Source organism: Callionymus lyra, chromosome 5 (genome assembly GCF_982586985.1).
Source record: "Callionymus lyra chromosome 5, fCalLyr1.hap1.1, whole genome shotgun sequence".
NCBI lineage: Eukaryota > Metazoa > Chordata > Actinopteri > Syngnathiformes > Callionymidae > Callionymus > Callionymus lyra.
Genome location: NC_141822.1, coordinates 6,381,098 through 6,395,304, shown reverse-complemented (window position 1 = coordinate 6,395,304; position 14,207 = coordinate 6,381,098). Strand labels below are relative to the sequence as shown.

Below are 14,207 nucleotides of genomic sequence, written 5' to 3'. Positions count from 1 at the left end.
TGAATCTAAAGTAAACAAAAACATTCGAATTTGAATAAAACGTGTTCACAACTTTCAAAACAATTAGGATCCGTAAAAAAAAAATGTTTTAAAACCCAAAAATTATAATTTAAAATAACTTTATATATTTTTTTTGGTATATATTCAACAAATAGGATCTAGAAATACGTTTGCATCCAAATAAAAAACATTTAAGAGCCAAAAACTTGTTGCCTGACTCCATGAAAATAAAGTTTTCTCAGGATTCCTGTTCAGTTTTCGGTCATTAAAACCAGATAATATCAACTTTGCCTCACTTTGTGATGAAGTGCTCGTCATTATTGTGTAAATGTGGTTAAAAAGTAACACTAAGAGCGTAAAGTTTATTGATGCCAAACATGCGCTTCTTGTAAACTCTCACCTGGACTTTGTGTTGAATGAGATGAAAAGTTTGTTGTCGTCGCTCAAAATGTTATGAAAAGTGCAATAAATCACACTTTTGAATGAATTTTAAAGTAAAAGACATGGTTTTGATGTTTGCATCAGTGAGAAGGACGACTTCACTGAGATGGTCTTGAACGAAACTTTAATTTATTAAAATTAATGTTTTTGTTTGAATGAGGCTCGGAAACGCCCTTCAGGTCCTTCTCTCGTCCGTTTTACAGCTTCAGACTCTGGACCCTGAACGGATGCTGAAAAGAGGAGGACGACGAGGAGATGCTCAAAGGTCCGAAAGAACCAGCATCAGTAACACGCGGGTCAGGGTTTGGAAGAACCATCGGAGATTTATCTGAGACTTTTAGGATGAGAGACGACTGAGGAAAATTGAAAAATGACATTCAAACGTCAAAGAGAGTTTTTGCAGCTGCTCACCTGTGCTGCGCTTTTTATCTGCGGTGAGTTTTTAATTTAACCTTAAAAGTCTACTTTGCCTTCATACTGTCGCCAAATCTTGTTTAAAAAAATCACTGTTTTGTAGCAACATTACAGAATTAAATAATACAATACTTTAAATTTTTTGGTATTTCTCTGAAATATTTAACTTTAATTTGGAAAAGTTTACTCCGGACACTCCGGTTTCCTCCCACAGTCAAAAAAACATACAGAGGTTGATTGCGAACTTTGGGAAATTGTCCATAGGTATGAGTGTGTGCCGTGTGACAGACTGGCTTCCTGTCCAGGGTGTCCCCTGCCTCTCGCCCTAAGAAACTAGGATAGACTCCAGTTTAAAAGTATATCATTTAAAAGATCAAGGCACATAAAACAAACACAGGAGTCGCAGAAAATGAGGGAAAAGCCTTAAAAAAAATTTGTTTAACTTAAATAGAAAAAGAAACAAAATAATAAAACTAGGCTGATTTTCTACAAATTCTGTTTTCCCACATCTGCTATTTTTTTCTTCTGGAGAGCAGATGCTATCAATATAATCTTGTGAAAAGTTGCTTCTATTGTTTCGTGACACAATAACGTGGTTTTCTTAAATGTTCGTTTGCTTTTGTGTCTTCGTTTTATTTCTCAAGGCAACTAAAAATAACAATTTTAAATCCCACAATTCTGCGAACAAAGGCTTCAATTTCAGCATCAAGTTAGATGGAAAGGAGGAGAATGAATTACTTTTGTGGAAAATTTGCTTAGTAATGTGTGTTTTCTGACTAAAACGGTTGATTTTTTTTTTTTTTTTCCAAGCACACAATCCACCAATATGATAGAAAACGAGTTGTTCTTTTTGTTTCCTTGAACCATAACTTGTCGTTCATAGATGTTTCTTTGGTCTCCAATGACTTTTTCTTTGTTTAAAATAACTATTCAAAGATAAGTTGTGTCTTTCAGTCAACATTTCATCTCAATTTCAATTTCACTGTCATGTTAGGGAGTGAAAAGGAGAAGAATAAAGAAACTTTATTGTTTTATTTCCCCACAAAATAAAAGTTGCCCTTGTTTGTTTTATCAAGAGCACATTTCAAGATTATGATAGAAAAATGACTGAATGTAGTTTTGTTTTGTGACACAATAAATTATTTATATTTTTTAATTTGAACTCACTTTGGTAACATTTCTCCGTCGATGACTTCAGGAAATGCATCTTTCATTATGTGTCGCCCGCTGTGATTGGCTGGATCTTATATTTGCTCATTTTTAGTTTTATTCAAACGTATCTTCCGGTAATTGATAAATGATTCAAACCCTTTGACTAAAATGGTCAGCGTTCGTACTCGAAAACTAACAAATACGACCAACTTAACGCCACAAAACCTTGTGCGGGTCACATGACTCGCCTGCTGAGACGCATCATGTGACTTCGTCAAACATTAGACAAGATTCGGTGGAAGTTGCTGAGTCTCACGAGGATCACATGACAGAAGAATAAACATGTTTATTTGACTGATGTGACCTTTTATATTTGTGTACGCTTGTGTATCGTTGTGTGGTTTCCATGAGTGTCATCATCTGTGTGTGTGTGTGTGTGTGTGTGTGTGTGTGTGTGTGTGTGTGTGTGTGTGTGTGTGTGTGTGTGTGTGTGTGTGTGTGTGTGTGTGTGTGTGTGTGTGTGTGTGTGTGTGTGTGTGTGTGTGTGTGGGGGTGTGTGTGTGTGTGTGTGTGTGTGTGTGTGTGCAGTGCGAGCTCAGTGTCAGGCGGGCTGGAGAGAGAACGACAACAAATGCTACTATTTCTCCAACGACACCAAGTCCTGGTTGGACGCGAACGCCTTCTGTCTGGACAAGAACAGTCACCTGATGAGCGTGCAGGACATCCACGAGCGGGTGAGAGCGCCCCCTGTCTTCCCTACACACACGTGTCATTCGACGAGTTGGTATTATTGTGTGTGTGTGTGCGCTTTTGTTCGTCGCTCACGTGTCTTTGTGTCTCAGCTGTGGGTGAGAACTCAGATCAGCTCTGAGATCTACTGGTTCGGTCTGAACGATCGCGTCACTGAGGGCACCTGGGAGTGGACGGATGGAAGTGCCTTCATAGAATACCTGTCGTGAGTGACGCTCACACACTCTTGTGCACACACACACACACACATAGGTACATACACAGAAATAGACACACAAACACAGATTAAGATACACACACAGATACAGACACAAACACAAACATAGATACAGACACACACATCCACATAGATACCGACACACACACAAACATACACATAGATACAGACACACACACAAACATACACATAGATACAGACACACACACAAACATACACATAGATACAGACACACAGCAATACAGACAAACTCCCACACAGATAGAGTCACACTTACAAACACACACATGGATACAGACATACACATGCAGAGATACACACACACCCAACGAAAGAGACACACACACACAGAAACACACACACACACACACACAAGCGTTGATCCATCGTGTCCTGCTTCAGGTTCTGGATGTCGGGTCAACCTGACAACTGGCAGGACGAGGACTGCGGTCAAGTTGTCGGAGGAAACCTCGGTCACTGGAACGATGAAGACTGTAGCGTCCAGAGGAAGTTCATCTGCAAGCATCCCAACCGTGAGTCCTTGACCTTCAGGCGACCTTCAACTGACTGACTTCACTCGTCTCCTTAAGATCTTAGCGCGTCTTAACTCAGCAAGACTTTCATTTGTCGACTTAAAAATGTAACACAAAATGAACTCACGCTCGTCACTGAATCGTCTCACAGCCAACCCGGGCCCACACTGCGACACCACCAGTGGGTGGCGCCAGTACGGATCCAACTGCTTCAAGTTGAAGGCGGACACCAGGAAGAGCTGGGCGGCCGCCCGGCACGACTGCGTGCAGGAGGGAGGAGACCTGGCGTCGGTGACTACAGCGGAGGAGGAGCAGTTCGTGACCTCCACCCTGGACGCCTCGTTCTTCGACCTGTGGATCGGCCTCTCCACTCTGGTGCGACTCTCGCCCGGATCCACGCGCTTGATGTTCCAACAAACTTTTGTCTCGCCAGAAATGCAACAAGATTTCCTGCCAGGTTGAAGTCGGCAACGTTGAGTTCACCTGGTCTGACGCTCGCAAGGACGCCTACAGGAACTGGGGCGAAGGGGAACCAACCACGTAGGTGACCCCCGACTATAAACACACCCTCACATCTTCAATACTGGGGTCAATGATACAATATATAGACATACTGTAGTAACAAGTATATATGTGTAGTATTGTCCAGTACTTGACTCTGGTGTTGTGATAGTGTAGTAACAGGTATATATGTGTAGTATTGTCCAGTACTTGACTCTGGTGTTGTGATAGTGTAGTAACAGGTATATATGTGTAGTATTGTCCAGTACTTGACTCTGGTGTTGTGATAGTGTAGTAACAGGTATATATGTGTAGTATTGTGGAGTACTTGACTCTGGTGTTGTGATAGTGTAGTAACAAGTATATATATGTGTAGTATTGTGGAGTACTTGACTCTGGTGTTGTGATAGTGTAGTAACAAGTATATATATGTGTAGTATTGTGGAGTACTTGACTCTGGTGTTGTGATAGTGTAGTAACAAGTATATATATGTGTAGTATTGTGGAGTACTTGACTCTGGTGTTGTGATAGTGTAGTAACAAGTATATATATGTGTAGTATTGTGGAGTACTTGACTCTGGTGTTGTGATAGTGTAGTAACAAGTATATATATGTGTAGTATTGTGGAGTACTTGACTCTGGTGTTGTGATAGTGTAGTAACAAGTATATATATGTGTAGTATTGTGGAGTACTTGACTCTGGTGTTGTGATAGTGTAGTAACAGGTATATATGTGTAGTATTGTCCAGTACTTGACTCTGGTGTTGTGATAGTGTAGTAACAGGTATATATGTGTAGTATTGTCCAGTACTTGACTCTGGTGTTGTGATAGTGTAGTAACAAGTATATATGTGTAGTATTGTCCAGTATTTGACTCTGGTGTTGTGATAGTGTAGTAACAAGTATATATGTGTAGTATTGTCCAGTACTTGACTCTGGTGTTGTGATAGTGTAGTAACAAGTATATATGTGTAGTATTGTCCAGTACTTGACTCTGGTGTTGTGATAGTGTAGTAACAAGTATATATGTGTAGTATTGTCCAGTACTTGACTCTGGTGTTGTGATAGTGTAGTAACAAGGATATATGTGTAGTATTGTCCAGTACTTGACTCTGGTGTTGTGATAGTGTAGTAACAAGTATATATGTGTAGTATTGTCCAGTACTTGACTCTGGTGTTGTGATAGTGTAGTAACAAGTATATATGTGTAGTATTGTCCAGTACTCGACTCTGGTGTTGTGATAGTGTAGTAACAGGTATATATGTGTAGTATTGTCCAGTACTTGACTCTGGTGTTGTGATAGTGTAGTAACAAGTATATATGTGTAGTATTGTCCAGTATTTGACTCTGGTGTTGTGATAGTGTAGTAACAAGTATATATGTGTAGTATTGTCCAGTACTTGACTCTGGTGTTGTGATAGTGTAGTAACAAGTATATATGTGTAGTATTGTCCAGTACTTGACTCTGGTGTTGTGATAGTGTAGTAACAAGTATATATGTGTAGTATTGTCCAGTACTTGACTCTGGTGTTGTGATAGTGTAGTAACAAGGATATATGTGTAGTATTGTCCAGTACTTGACTCTGGTGTTGTGATAGTGTAGTAACAAGTATATATGTGTAGTATTGTCCAGTACTTGACTCTGGTGTTGTGATAGTGTAGTAACAAGTATATATGTGTAGTATTGTCCAGTACTTGACTCTGGTGTTGTGATAGTGTAGTAACAAGTATATATGTGTAGTATTGTCCAGTACTTGACTCTGGTGTTGTAGTATTTACAGACCACATGACTCTTGACGAAGTCGTAACTGCTTTCATTTGTTTTCAAACCAAAATATGTCCAAACATCAGCTTTAAAAGCTGCTGGGATCACTGTATCCTCTCGTTCTCAGTCATCACAGGATGTCATTGTTTCTTTGACTGCTGACACCTAGAGGCTGGAATTGCAACACAAAAATGAACAAACACTGTGAATATTTGCAATTTAATAGTAGATAAAAATAAAGTAAAATGTTGGGGTTTTTTTTTATACTTTGAAAGCCAAACTTGTTATTTTTTGAATTGATACAGTGCTGTTGTAAATTCATACCTTAAAAAACAATGTAAAAAAATAAGTTTATTTTATATATATATTTTTTTTCACACAAATAACATTAAAATTTGCACATTAATTGCAAATAAAAAAATATTATTTCCTTCATAATAAATGTATTATAGATACAAAGATATAAACCCTAACAGAGCTATGATAAAATAAAATATGATTTAAAATAATAAAGAAAATGTAAACAGAAGCTGTTAAATATCGATACAATATTGTAAATTATAATTAGTGAATCAATATTTCAAGTGAATATTTGCATGTTAATTGTTATTATTGAATACACTTTATTTTTTATATGTTAAAGATCTATGATAAAATAAAATGCAATAATATATAAACATATATAATCTAAAAATAATCATAACAAATTATGTACTTTTTTGAGTATTGTTTTGATTGTTTAAGCGCTTTGTGACCCTGGTCTCGAAAAGCGCTATATAAATTAATATTACTTACTTACTTGCTTACTTACAGTGCTTTTGAATAACGATATATCGTGACAAAAGTCCTGTAATATTTAAGTGTATCAATGTTTTTTTTACACCCAAAGGATTAAACATAGTAAAGTTGTTTATGTTTCTCTTTTGACAAAGAGTGTTTCTTGTCCGTCAAAATAAATCTAGAGTAAAAGTGAAAATATATTTAAATTAAATGGCCTTTTTATCATTTTGCCAACGTTTTTTTATACTTTATAGTGATAATGAACACATGACATAAATCGTGAAACAAATATTACAATATTTTCTCTCTCCTCGACCTCATCTCCTGCCCAGAGACCCTCAGAGCGGCTCTTGCGCCGCCATCATCAAAGACGCGTCGGACGAGTTCGGGAAGTGGAAGTCGCACGTGTGCAGATACGAGCGTCCGTACATGTGCAAGCGACCTCTGAACAGTGAGCATTAAACATGTGGAGCAACGACACCGGTGTGAGCAGCAGATCTGTGTCTCTCTCGCAGCCATCTGTCCTCCAGGCTGGCTCAGCTTCTCTGGGAGCTGCTACTGGATGATCAGTAACATCAACATGTTGACCACGTGGTACGAGGCGTCGACCAGGTGCTCCGACATCGGCGCTCACCTGCTGATCATCAACAGGTGAGACTCTCACGCTCGCTTCATTTAAGTTTGTCTGTGGAATAGTGTTGAAACTTTGGATTTATTGAAATGTTTTCTTTTGTTTTTAATTATTGAACTGTTTTTTTTAAATAATTGAATTAAATCATTTGTTTATTAAAATGTTGAATTGAAAAATAAATAATAATTTAAGATTTTTATATATATAAATACTGTATATATATATATATTGATATTCAAGTTCCAATAGTTGATATAATATTTTAAACTCAATATAAAAATGCTGGTGTAATAGTGAACCATGGTTGGCTGAAAGTTGAATATATATCTCGGTACTCGTTTTTATAATAATAATAATAATAATTTAAACATTTAACTATTGGACTTGGAATTTCATTTTTTTTTCAATTATTCAAATGTAAACATCAAACTCTATGTGTAAAACATTGTTATTTATGAAAATATTCGATTTAAAAAGAATTCAATAATTAAAAAAATTCACTTAATACTTAAAATAAAATGTTTCAATACAAATATACTTCCATGCCATGTGTCAAACTCAATAAAATAAATAAATTATAATATAAATAATATAATAATAATATAATAAATGAAAATAATGACTGTTCATGTGATTTCCTATAAAGAGGACAGTTTGATAAAGAACAAAGATTATGAATGTTAACAATTTCACAGAGAATTCCCCAAACATTATTATAACACATTATATTTCATGGTTATTTAATCGTCTCAGTCAGAGACAGTTTGGTAAATATAGAATTGTTTCGGACCAAGACGAAGAGTTTTGGCTCCTTGTGTGAGTTTGAGGCCCCTTCTGTAGATGTGGTACGAATGAAAGTGTGTTTTCCAGTCAAGAGGAGCAGTACTTCATCAACGGAAAACTTCCCGACTTCCACCAGGTTGATATTCCAGACATCTGGATCGGACTATCAGGTACTTTTATCTCTAAAAATATGTTTTTCTTTTCTTTTCTGGCTCTTGAACGTATTTGTCTGTTGAAGTGATGGTTCATCTCAATAATTTCACTCATTTTCTTCTCATGTCGACTAATGTTGGATTATTTTCAGAGTAATCTGTTCTTTTTAGAGTTATAGACACAAATGTTTGTTCATTTTAATGTAGCGACTGGAGCTCAGTTGTCTTCGTCTTCATCTTTATTAACTTAAATTGTTTGTGGCAGAAGTTCCAAGAATAATGAGCAAGCGTTTCCAGTGTAGACTGTACATGCTATATATATATATATGGAATGTTTGCTGTAGTTATGCGTAGCAAAATCAATCAATCACATGTTAAAATATTTTTGGTAATCTTTTCTTAACAGACCATTTTTCAACGTAATTATTTAAAAAATACATTCATACATAAATAACCACATTTTTCGATAACATTTTAGCGTTTATTGTTTCATTAAAACCTATTTTTACAAAGCTTAGTTCAATTATAAAGTTAAATGTATTTTAAGTTTAAACGTTGATGTTGGAATTGAAGTTTTCAGTCTTAAAGTATGTTTTTTAAAGATTTCTTATTGTTTTACCTACATTTTTTCCTTTTTCAAAGGAGTTTTAAGGAAGTTTAAAAGATAACATTTCACAATAACAATGGTAAAGACATTTTTACAATTAAATATGTTTTGATTTTTGGAAAATAAATACTTAAAAACTAAATTCTTACACAAATTTGGAGTTTTTTTTGCCAACATTGGATGATATTTTCTTCTCATCGTTGTGTAAAAATGCTTTATTTGAAAAATCTCTATCTTTTCTACTGAAACTGCTTCACATTGTTCCACTCGAGGCTCATGTTCACTCACTGCTCCGGGGAAAATGAAAATAAAAGATTTTGTTTGGATGAAAGTTAAAAAGCGTATGTTCTCGATGTGACGTCCAGATAAGGACCAGGACGGGACCTTCAAGTGGACGGACAAAAGCGACGTCACCTTCTCCAACTACGGCGCCGGATTTCCCAAGAACACCCCGAACCTCTGGGACTGCGGCCAGATCTTCACAGGTGATCACGCGTGTGAAACGAACATCGTGAAGATGTTTCTCAACTTGTTTTCAAGCGAAGAATTGAAGGATAAACGGGTTCGTTAAAAATCATCGATTCTTTATTTCGTCGAAAGGAAACTATGACGGCAAATGGGAAACGAGCAACTGCTTCAAGAGTCACGGCTACGTCTGCGAGATGACCGGAGGGCAGAACCCGAAACCCACCTCAGCCCCGGGTCAGTCCAGACTCCTTCCATAATCATCTCAGCGTCCTCACTTTTGTGGGTGGTGACGGTGGTTTCAGGGTACAGCTGTGACAACGGATACCTGCTGTTCGGAGACTTCTGCTACCACTTCGAGACGGAGAACGTGAAGAGCTGGCAGGACGCCGAGGCCCGATGCGTGTCCCAGCAGGGTCACCTGGTCAGCTTCCACTCGCAGGAGGAGCTCAGCTTCATCACCGGTAGGAGCAACATCAGTAAAATGTTGAGTTTAGTCCAAGTGTTGTCATGATGTCTCGTGTTCCTCGGTGAAGCTCACATGCCGGGGGAGTCGTGGGTGGGACTGAACGACATCAGTGTTGAAGGACGGTGGGTCTACACGGACGGAACTGCTGCGGTGAGTGACGCTGTTCTGATGAAGCTTCATGAAGCTTCACCTTCTTAATTAGACCCTGCATCACTTTAAAGCTTCTAAACTCTGATGAAGCTTCATGAAGCCTCGCCTTCTTAATCAGACCCTGCATCACTTTAAAGCTTCTAAACTCTGATGAAGCTTCACGAAGCCTCGCCTTCTTAATCAGACCCTGCATCACTTTAAAGCTTCTCAACTCTGATGAAGCTTCATGAAGCCTCGCCTTCTTAATCAGACCCTGCATCACTTTAAAGCTTCTAAACTCTGATGAAGCTTCATGAAGCCTCGACTTCTTAATCGGACCCTGCATCACTTTAAAGCTTCTAAACTCTGATGAAGCTTCATGAAGCCTCGCCTTCTTAATCAGACCCTGCATCACTTTAAAGCTTCTAAACTCTGATGAAGCTTCATGAAGCCTCGCCTTCTTAATCAGACCCTGCATCACTTTAAAACTTCTAAACTCTGATGTTGAGGACGATGCTTCATGAAGCTCCATGAAACATTGTCCTTTGTTCATTTACTCCCTTTTGTGTAATACTTGGCTTTTAATGAAACCTTGTTCACTTTAATGCCAAAACTACCACCTTCTGAATCCTTGAAATGATGATGATGCTTCATGAAGCTTCATAAAGCTCTGTTCTCATTTTCAGTGACTCACTTACTTACTTACTTACTTACTTGTGTATTTGTTGGATTTTTTAACTTAACTGTTGGAATTATTTTGAAAGCCCCTGTCACTTTAAAGCCAACAGCACTAGGTTCCTAACATCTTAACTGATGACGATGCTTCATGAAGCTTCATAAAGCTTTGTTCTCATTTTCAGTGACTCCTTGTGTAACTGTTAGATTTTTTTTTTAAAGCTCCTGTCACTTTAAAGTCAACGGCACTAGGTTCTTAACCGCTTAACTGATGACGATGCTTCACGAAGCTTCAGGAGACATGGTCCCGTTTTTCAGTAACTCCTTTTATACTTTATCAGTAACTCATTGTTGTATAATGTCCATCACTTTAAAGCCAATAGCACCAAATTCTGAAATTGAGAACGAAGCTTCAAAAGGCATCATGTTTATTTTCAGTAGCTCTGTATTTGTTGTCTTTTAATGAAACCTTGTATCAACTTAAAGCTGAACTTAAGTGTGTACGTGCGTGTTCTATTGTATCATCAGTGTCTTTTTGTACAAAACTCTCTTTTTATTGAAATATTTCCAAAAATGATCTTAAGCTCTGCCCACTAGAAACACTTTATATTTTGGCTTCATGAAGCTTCATGAAGCTTCGTCCTCTTTTTCAATGACTTCTCCTTTTGTCATTGTTTAATTTCAATACAAACTTGCATCACTTTAAAGCCAACTTCAGATCTAAAACTTAAACTTAAATTGATGTCGATGCTTCATGAAGCTTCATGAAGCATCATCCGGATATTCAGTGACTCCTTGTTTTATACGTGTTAGCATTTAATGAAACCGTGCGTGTTACCTTCATCGCCAACAGCAAAAACCTCTGAACAAAAAATTTAACATGAAGCTTCATGAAGCATCGTCTTTAATTTCAGTGACACCTTGTCGTTGAATTGTCGCCTTTCTACGAAACTTGCATCACTTTGATTTTCATCAAATCATTTGGCCGATAAATTCCAATTTAAAAGCTAGCTCTCTTTTTCTTATTCTTGCTTCGATCAATGAAAAGTGCTTCGAAACATTGTGGATCATCCTCACTGCTAGTCTTATTTTTTTTAACTCTGATCACGAGTCTGAAGACCTCAAACTCTTCCAGGACCTCCTGCCATGGGCTCCCCAGCAGCCGGACAACTGGCAGAACAAGGAGGACTGTGTCAACCTCCGAGGCATGAACCACGAGCAAGCAGGGAAACTCAACGACGACTTCTGCACCTCCACCAAAGACTACATCTGCAAAAAAGGTTCTTTTATTTGTTTTCATCCTCACCTGCTGAAAGTTCTTCATCGTTGATCCAACGTCTGTGTCCCGCACAGTCAGAGGTTCTGGACCTCCTCCTCAACCCCCCACATCTGGGCCAGGTCAGCCTCGCGGCCGCGGTTTAAGACTCTCCAGATGTTCTGATCCGGGATCTTTCTCGCCGCAGGGTGGAACGACAAGTGTGGGTCGTGGGCGGCCGACCCGTTCAACGACTTCTGCTACCTGTTCAACTATGAGTCCATGAGGACCTGGGCCGAGGCCCGGGCCGACTGCGTCAACCAGGGCGGGGACCTGGTCAGCATCACGGACCCCTTCGAGCAGGCCTTCGTCCACGGTTCGACCAATCACAATGACAGAAGCCATGATTGACAGCTGCTCATGACAAGGTGTGTCTTCCTCAGGAATGGTCCAGCAGAGTCCAGTAGGGATCTCCATGTGGATGGGCGGCCACGACTCCATCAGCGAGGGCGGCTGGGAGTGGAGCGACGGATCCCCCTTCAGATACATCCGCTGGAACACAGGTCTGGACTTCTATGGAAGAATATCATCAGAATCTTGAATGTTTTAAATGTTCAAACTATTGTTTTATTGACATTTTGAATAATTGAATTCAATAATCTGTATATTAAAAATCTTTTTTACTTCTTCTTAATTTCATAATTAAATTTAAAAATATATATTTTTTTCCAATTAGAATATTTCAAAACTAATATCTTTTAATCTTTTTTTTTAATTGGTAGTATTTAAAATTCAATAAAAAATATTTTTAAATAATTGAGTAATAAAATTAATGTTATTTTAAACATATCTTTTCATATTGTAATTCCAATTATTCAAAAATATGTTTTCTATAACCTTTTTTTTTTTTTAATTTGTATTTTTTTAAATTCAATATAAACATGTTGGTGTAATAGAGTCGCCAGACATGACCAACAGATCACCGAGATACTTCATCAAACTCTCAGCCAATCAGGAATTAAGCATTTCATTGTTTTTTAAAATAATTTAATTCAATAATTGCTTTATTGAAAGGTTGATAAAAAGATATAATATATATCATATATTTATAATTAAATTATTTTATTTTATTTTTTATAATATAACATTTTAAAAATTGAACATTTCTTATAATAAATAGTTTTTTTACACATATAGTTAAATATTCTAATTCCAATAATTCCAAAAATATAAACAAACTCAATTTGAAAAAGAAAATGGATCAATTAAAACAATTGTTTTGTTGTTTAAATGTTTAATTTATTAATAAAAAAAATAAAAAATCAATCTTTCAAAATCAATCTTTTCAATTTAAGTAATTATTGAATAAAATAGTTTATTCAACTATTGAATTCTTAAATAAAAACAAAATTTCAATACAATAATTTGAAAATGTTGGATTCAATCCTTCATCCTTCCGACACGATCTACTTCCACGATGACGATCTTCTGCTCATGAGCTCCATGTTCTCGCAGGAAACCCTGACGACTACTACGGCGAAGACTGTCTGTCGATCCTCATCAACAACGGCTACTGGAACGACGACAACTGCGAGTACAAGCGCGGCTACATCTGCAAGAGGAGAGGTGAGGTCGTGGTGGGGTCGTGGTGGGGTCGTGGTGAGGTCGTGGTGGGGTCGTGGTGAGGTCGTCGAGCGACCCCGTCGAGAGTCTCCGTCTCAAGTCAGTCTCTCTCCGCAGGAAGGACTCCGGAGCCTCCGCCGCCTCACGACGGTGAGAAAACACGTCAAACTCTTGGATCGAGGTTCGGTCTGAGCGTCTTCTCGGTCCTGCTGCAGGTTTCATGACGGTGCAGGTGTGCCAGTTCTCGTCCGCCGTCCTCCACTGCCCCCTGGAGAGCGTCATCAACGTGCAGTCGGCGTTCTACGGGCGGAAGAGCGACACCCTCTGTCCGACCTCTGACAGTGCACACGGTGAGTTTTTTTACTTCGCGTTTTTTTGGAGGGTGATGTATTTATTTTAATGTTTTCTGTCTTGAAAATGTCCTTAGTTTGATATTTTAGATGATAGTTTGGTTATTTAATTTGAGATTTACTGAAGTTAGATTCCAATCGTCGTAACATAACACAGTGTTACGAGATAGTCAATAGAAGCTCAGAATGAAGGCAGCTAGCACTAGTGATGTGTTGATGAAGCTTCATGAAACAGTGTCATTACCTTCAGAGTCCACTAGATGGTAGTGATGTGTTGATGAAGCTTCATGAAACAGTGTCATTATCTTCAGAGTCCACTAGATGGTAGTGATGTGTTGATGAAGCTTCATGAAACAGTGTCATTACCTTCAGAGTCCACTAGATGGTAGTGATGTGTTGATGAAGCTTCATGAAACAGTGTCATTATCTTCAGAGTCCACTAGATGGTAGTGATGTGTTGATGAAGCTTCATGAAACAGTGTCATTACCTTCAGAGTCCACTAGATGGTAGTG

The 14,207-nt window shown here is 38.0% G+C and overlaps 1 protein-coding gene across 1 annotated transcript in view; it reads left to right on the top strand.

Annotated features, from left to right (window-relative positions):
- The first annotated feature begins 811 nt into the window (after nt 1–811).
- The window catches only part of LOC148079158 (uncharacterized), a 33,415-nt gene continuing 20,019 nt past the window's right edge, over nt 812–14,207 (top strand). Inside the window, exons 1-20 of the mRNA XM_087790615.1 lie at nt 812–875; nt 2,596–2,741; nt 2,850–2,962; nt 3,377–3,507; nt 3,659–3,882; nt 3,941–4,047; nt 6,888–7,006; nt 7,071–7,206; nt 8,057–8,139; nt 9,094–9,213; nt 9,329–9,430; nt 9,499–9,657; nt 9,730–9,812; nt 11,602–11,746; nt 11,820–11,864; nt 11,930–12,097; nt 12,165–12,284; nt 13,237–13,347; nt 13,462–13,494; nt 13,560–13,694. Of these exons, the coding sequence (XP_087646741.1) occupies nt 812–875; nt 2,596–2,741; nt 2,850–2,962; nt 3,377–3,507; nt 3,659–3,882; nt 3,941–4,047; nt 6,888–7,006; nt 7,071–7,206; nt 8,057–8,139; nt 9,094–9,213; nt 9,329–9,430; nt 9,499–9,657; nt 9,730–9,812; nt 11,602–11,746; nt 11,820–11,864; nt 11,930–12,097; nt 12,165–12,284; nt 13,237–13,347; nt 13,462–13,494; nt 13,560–13,694 (2,344 nt within the window). The remainder of the gene's footprint in view (nt 876–2,595; nt 2,742–2,849; nt 2,963–3,376; nt 3,508–3,658; nt 3,883–3,940; nt 4,048–6,887; nt 7,007–7,070; nt 7,207–8,056; nt 8,140–9,093; nt 9,214–9,328; nt 9,431–9,498; nt 9,658–9,729; nt 9,813–11,601; nt 11,747–11,819; nt 11,865–11,929; nt 12,098–12,164; nt 12,285–13,236; nt 13,348–13,461; nt 13,495–13,559; nt 13,695–14,207) is intronic.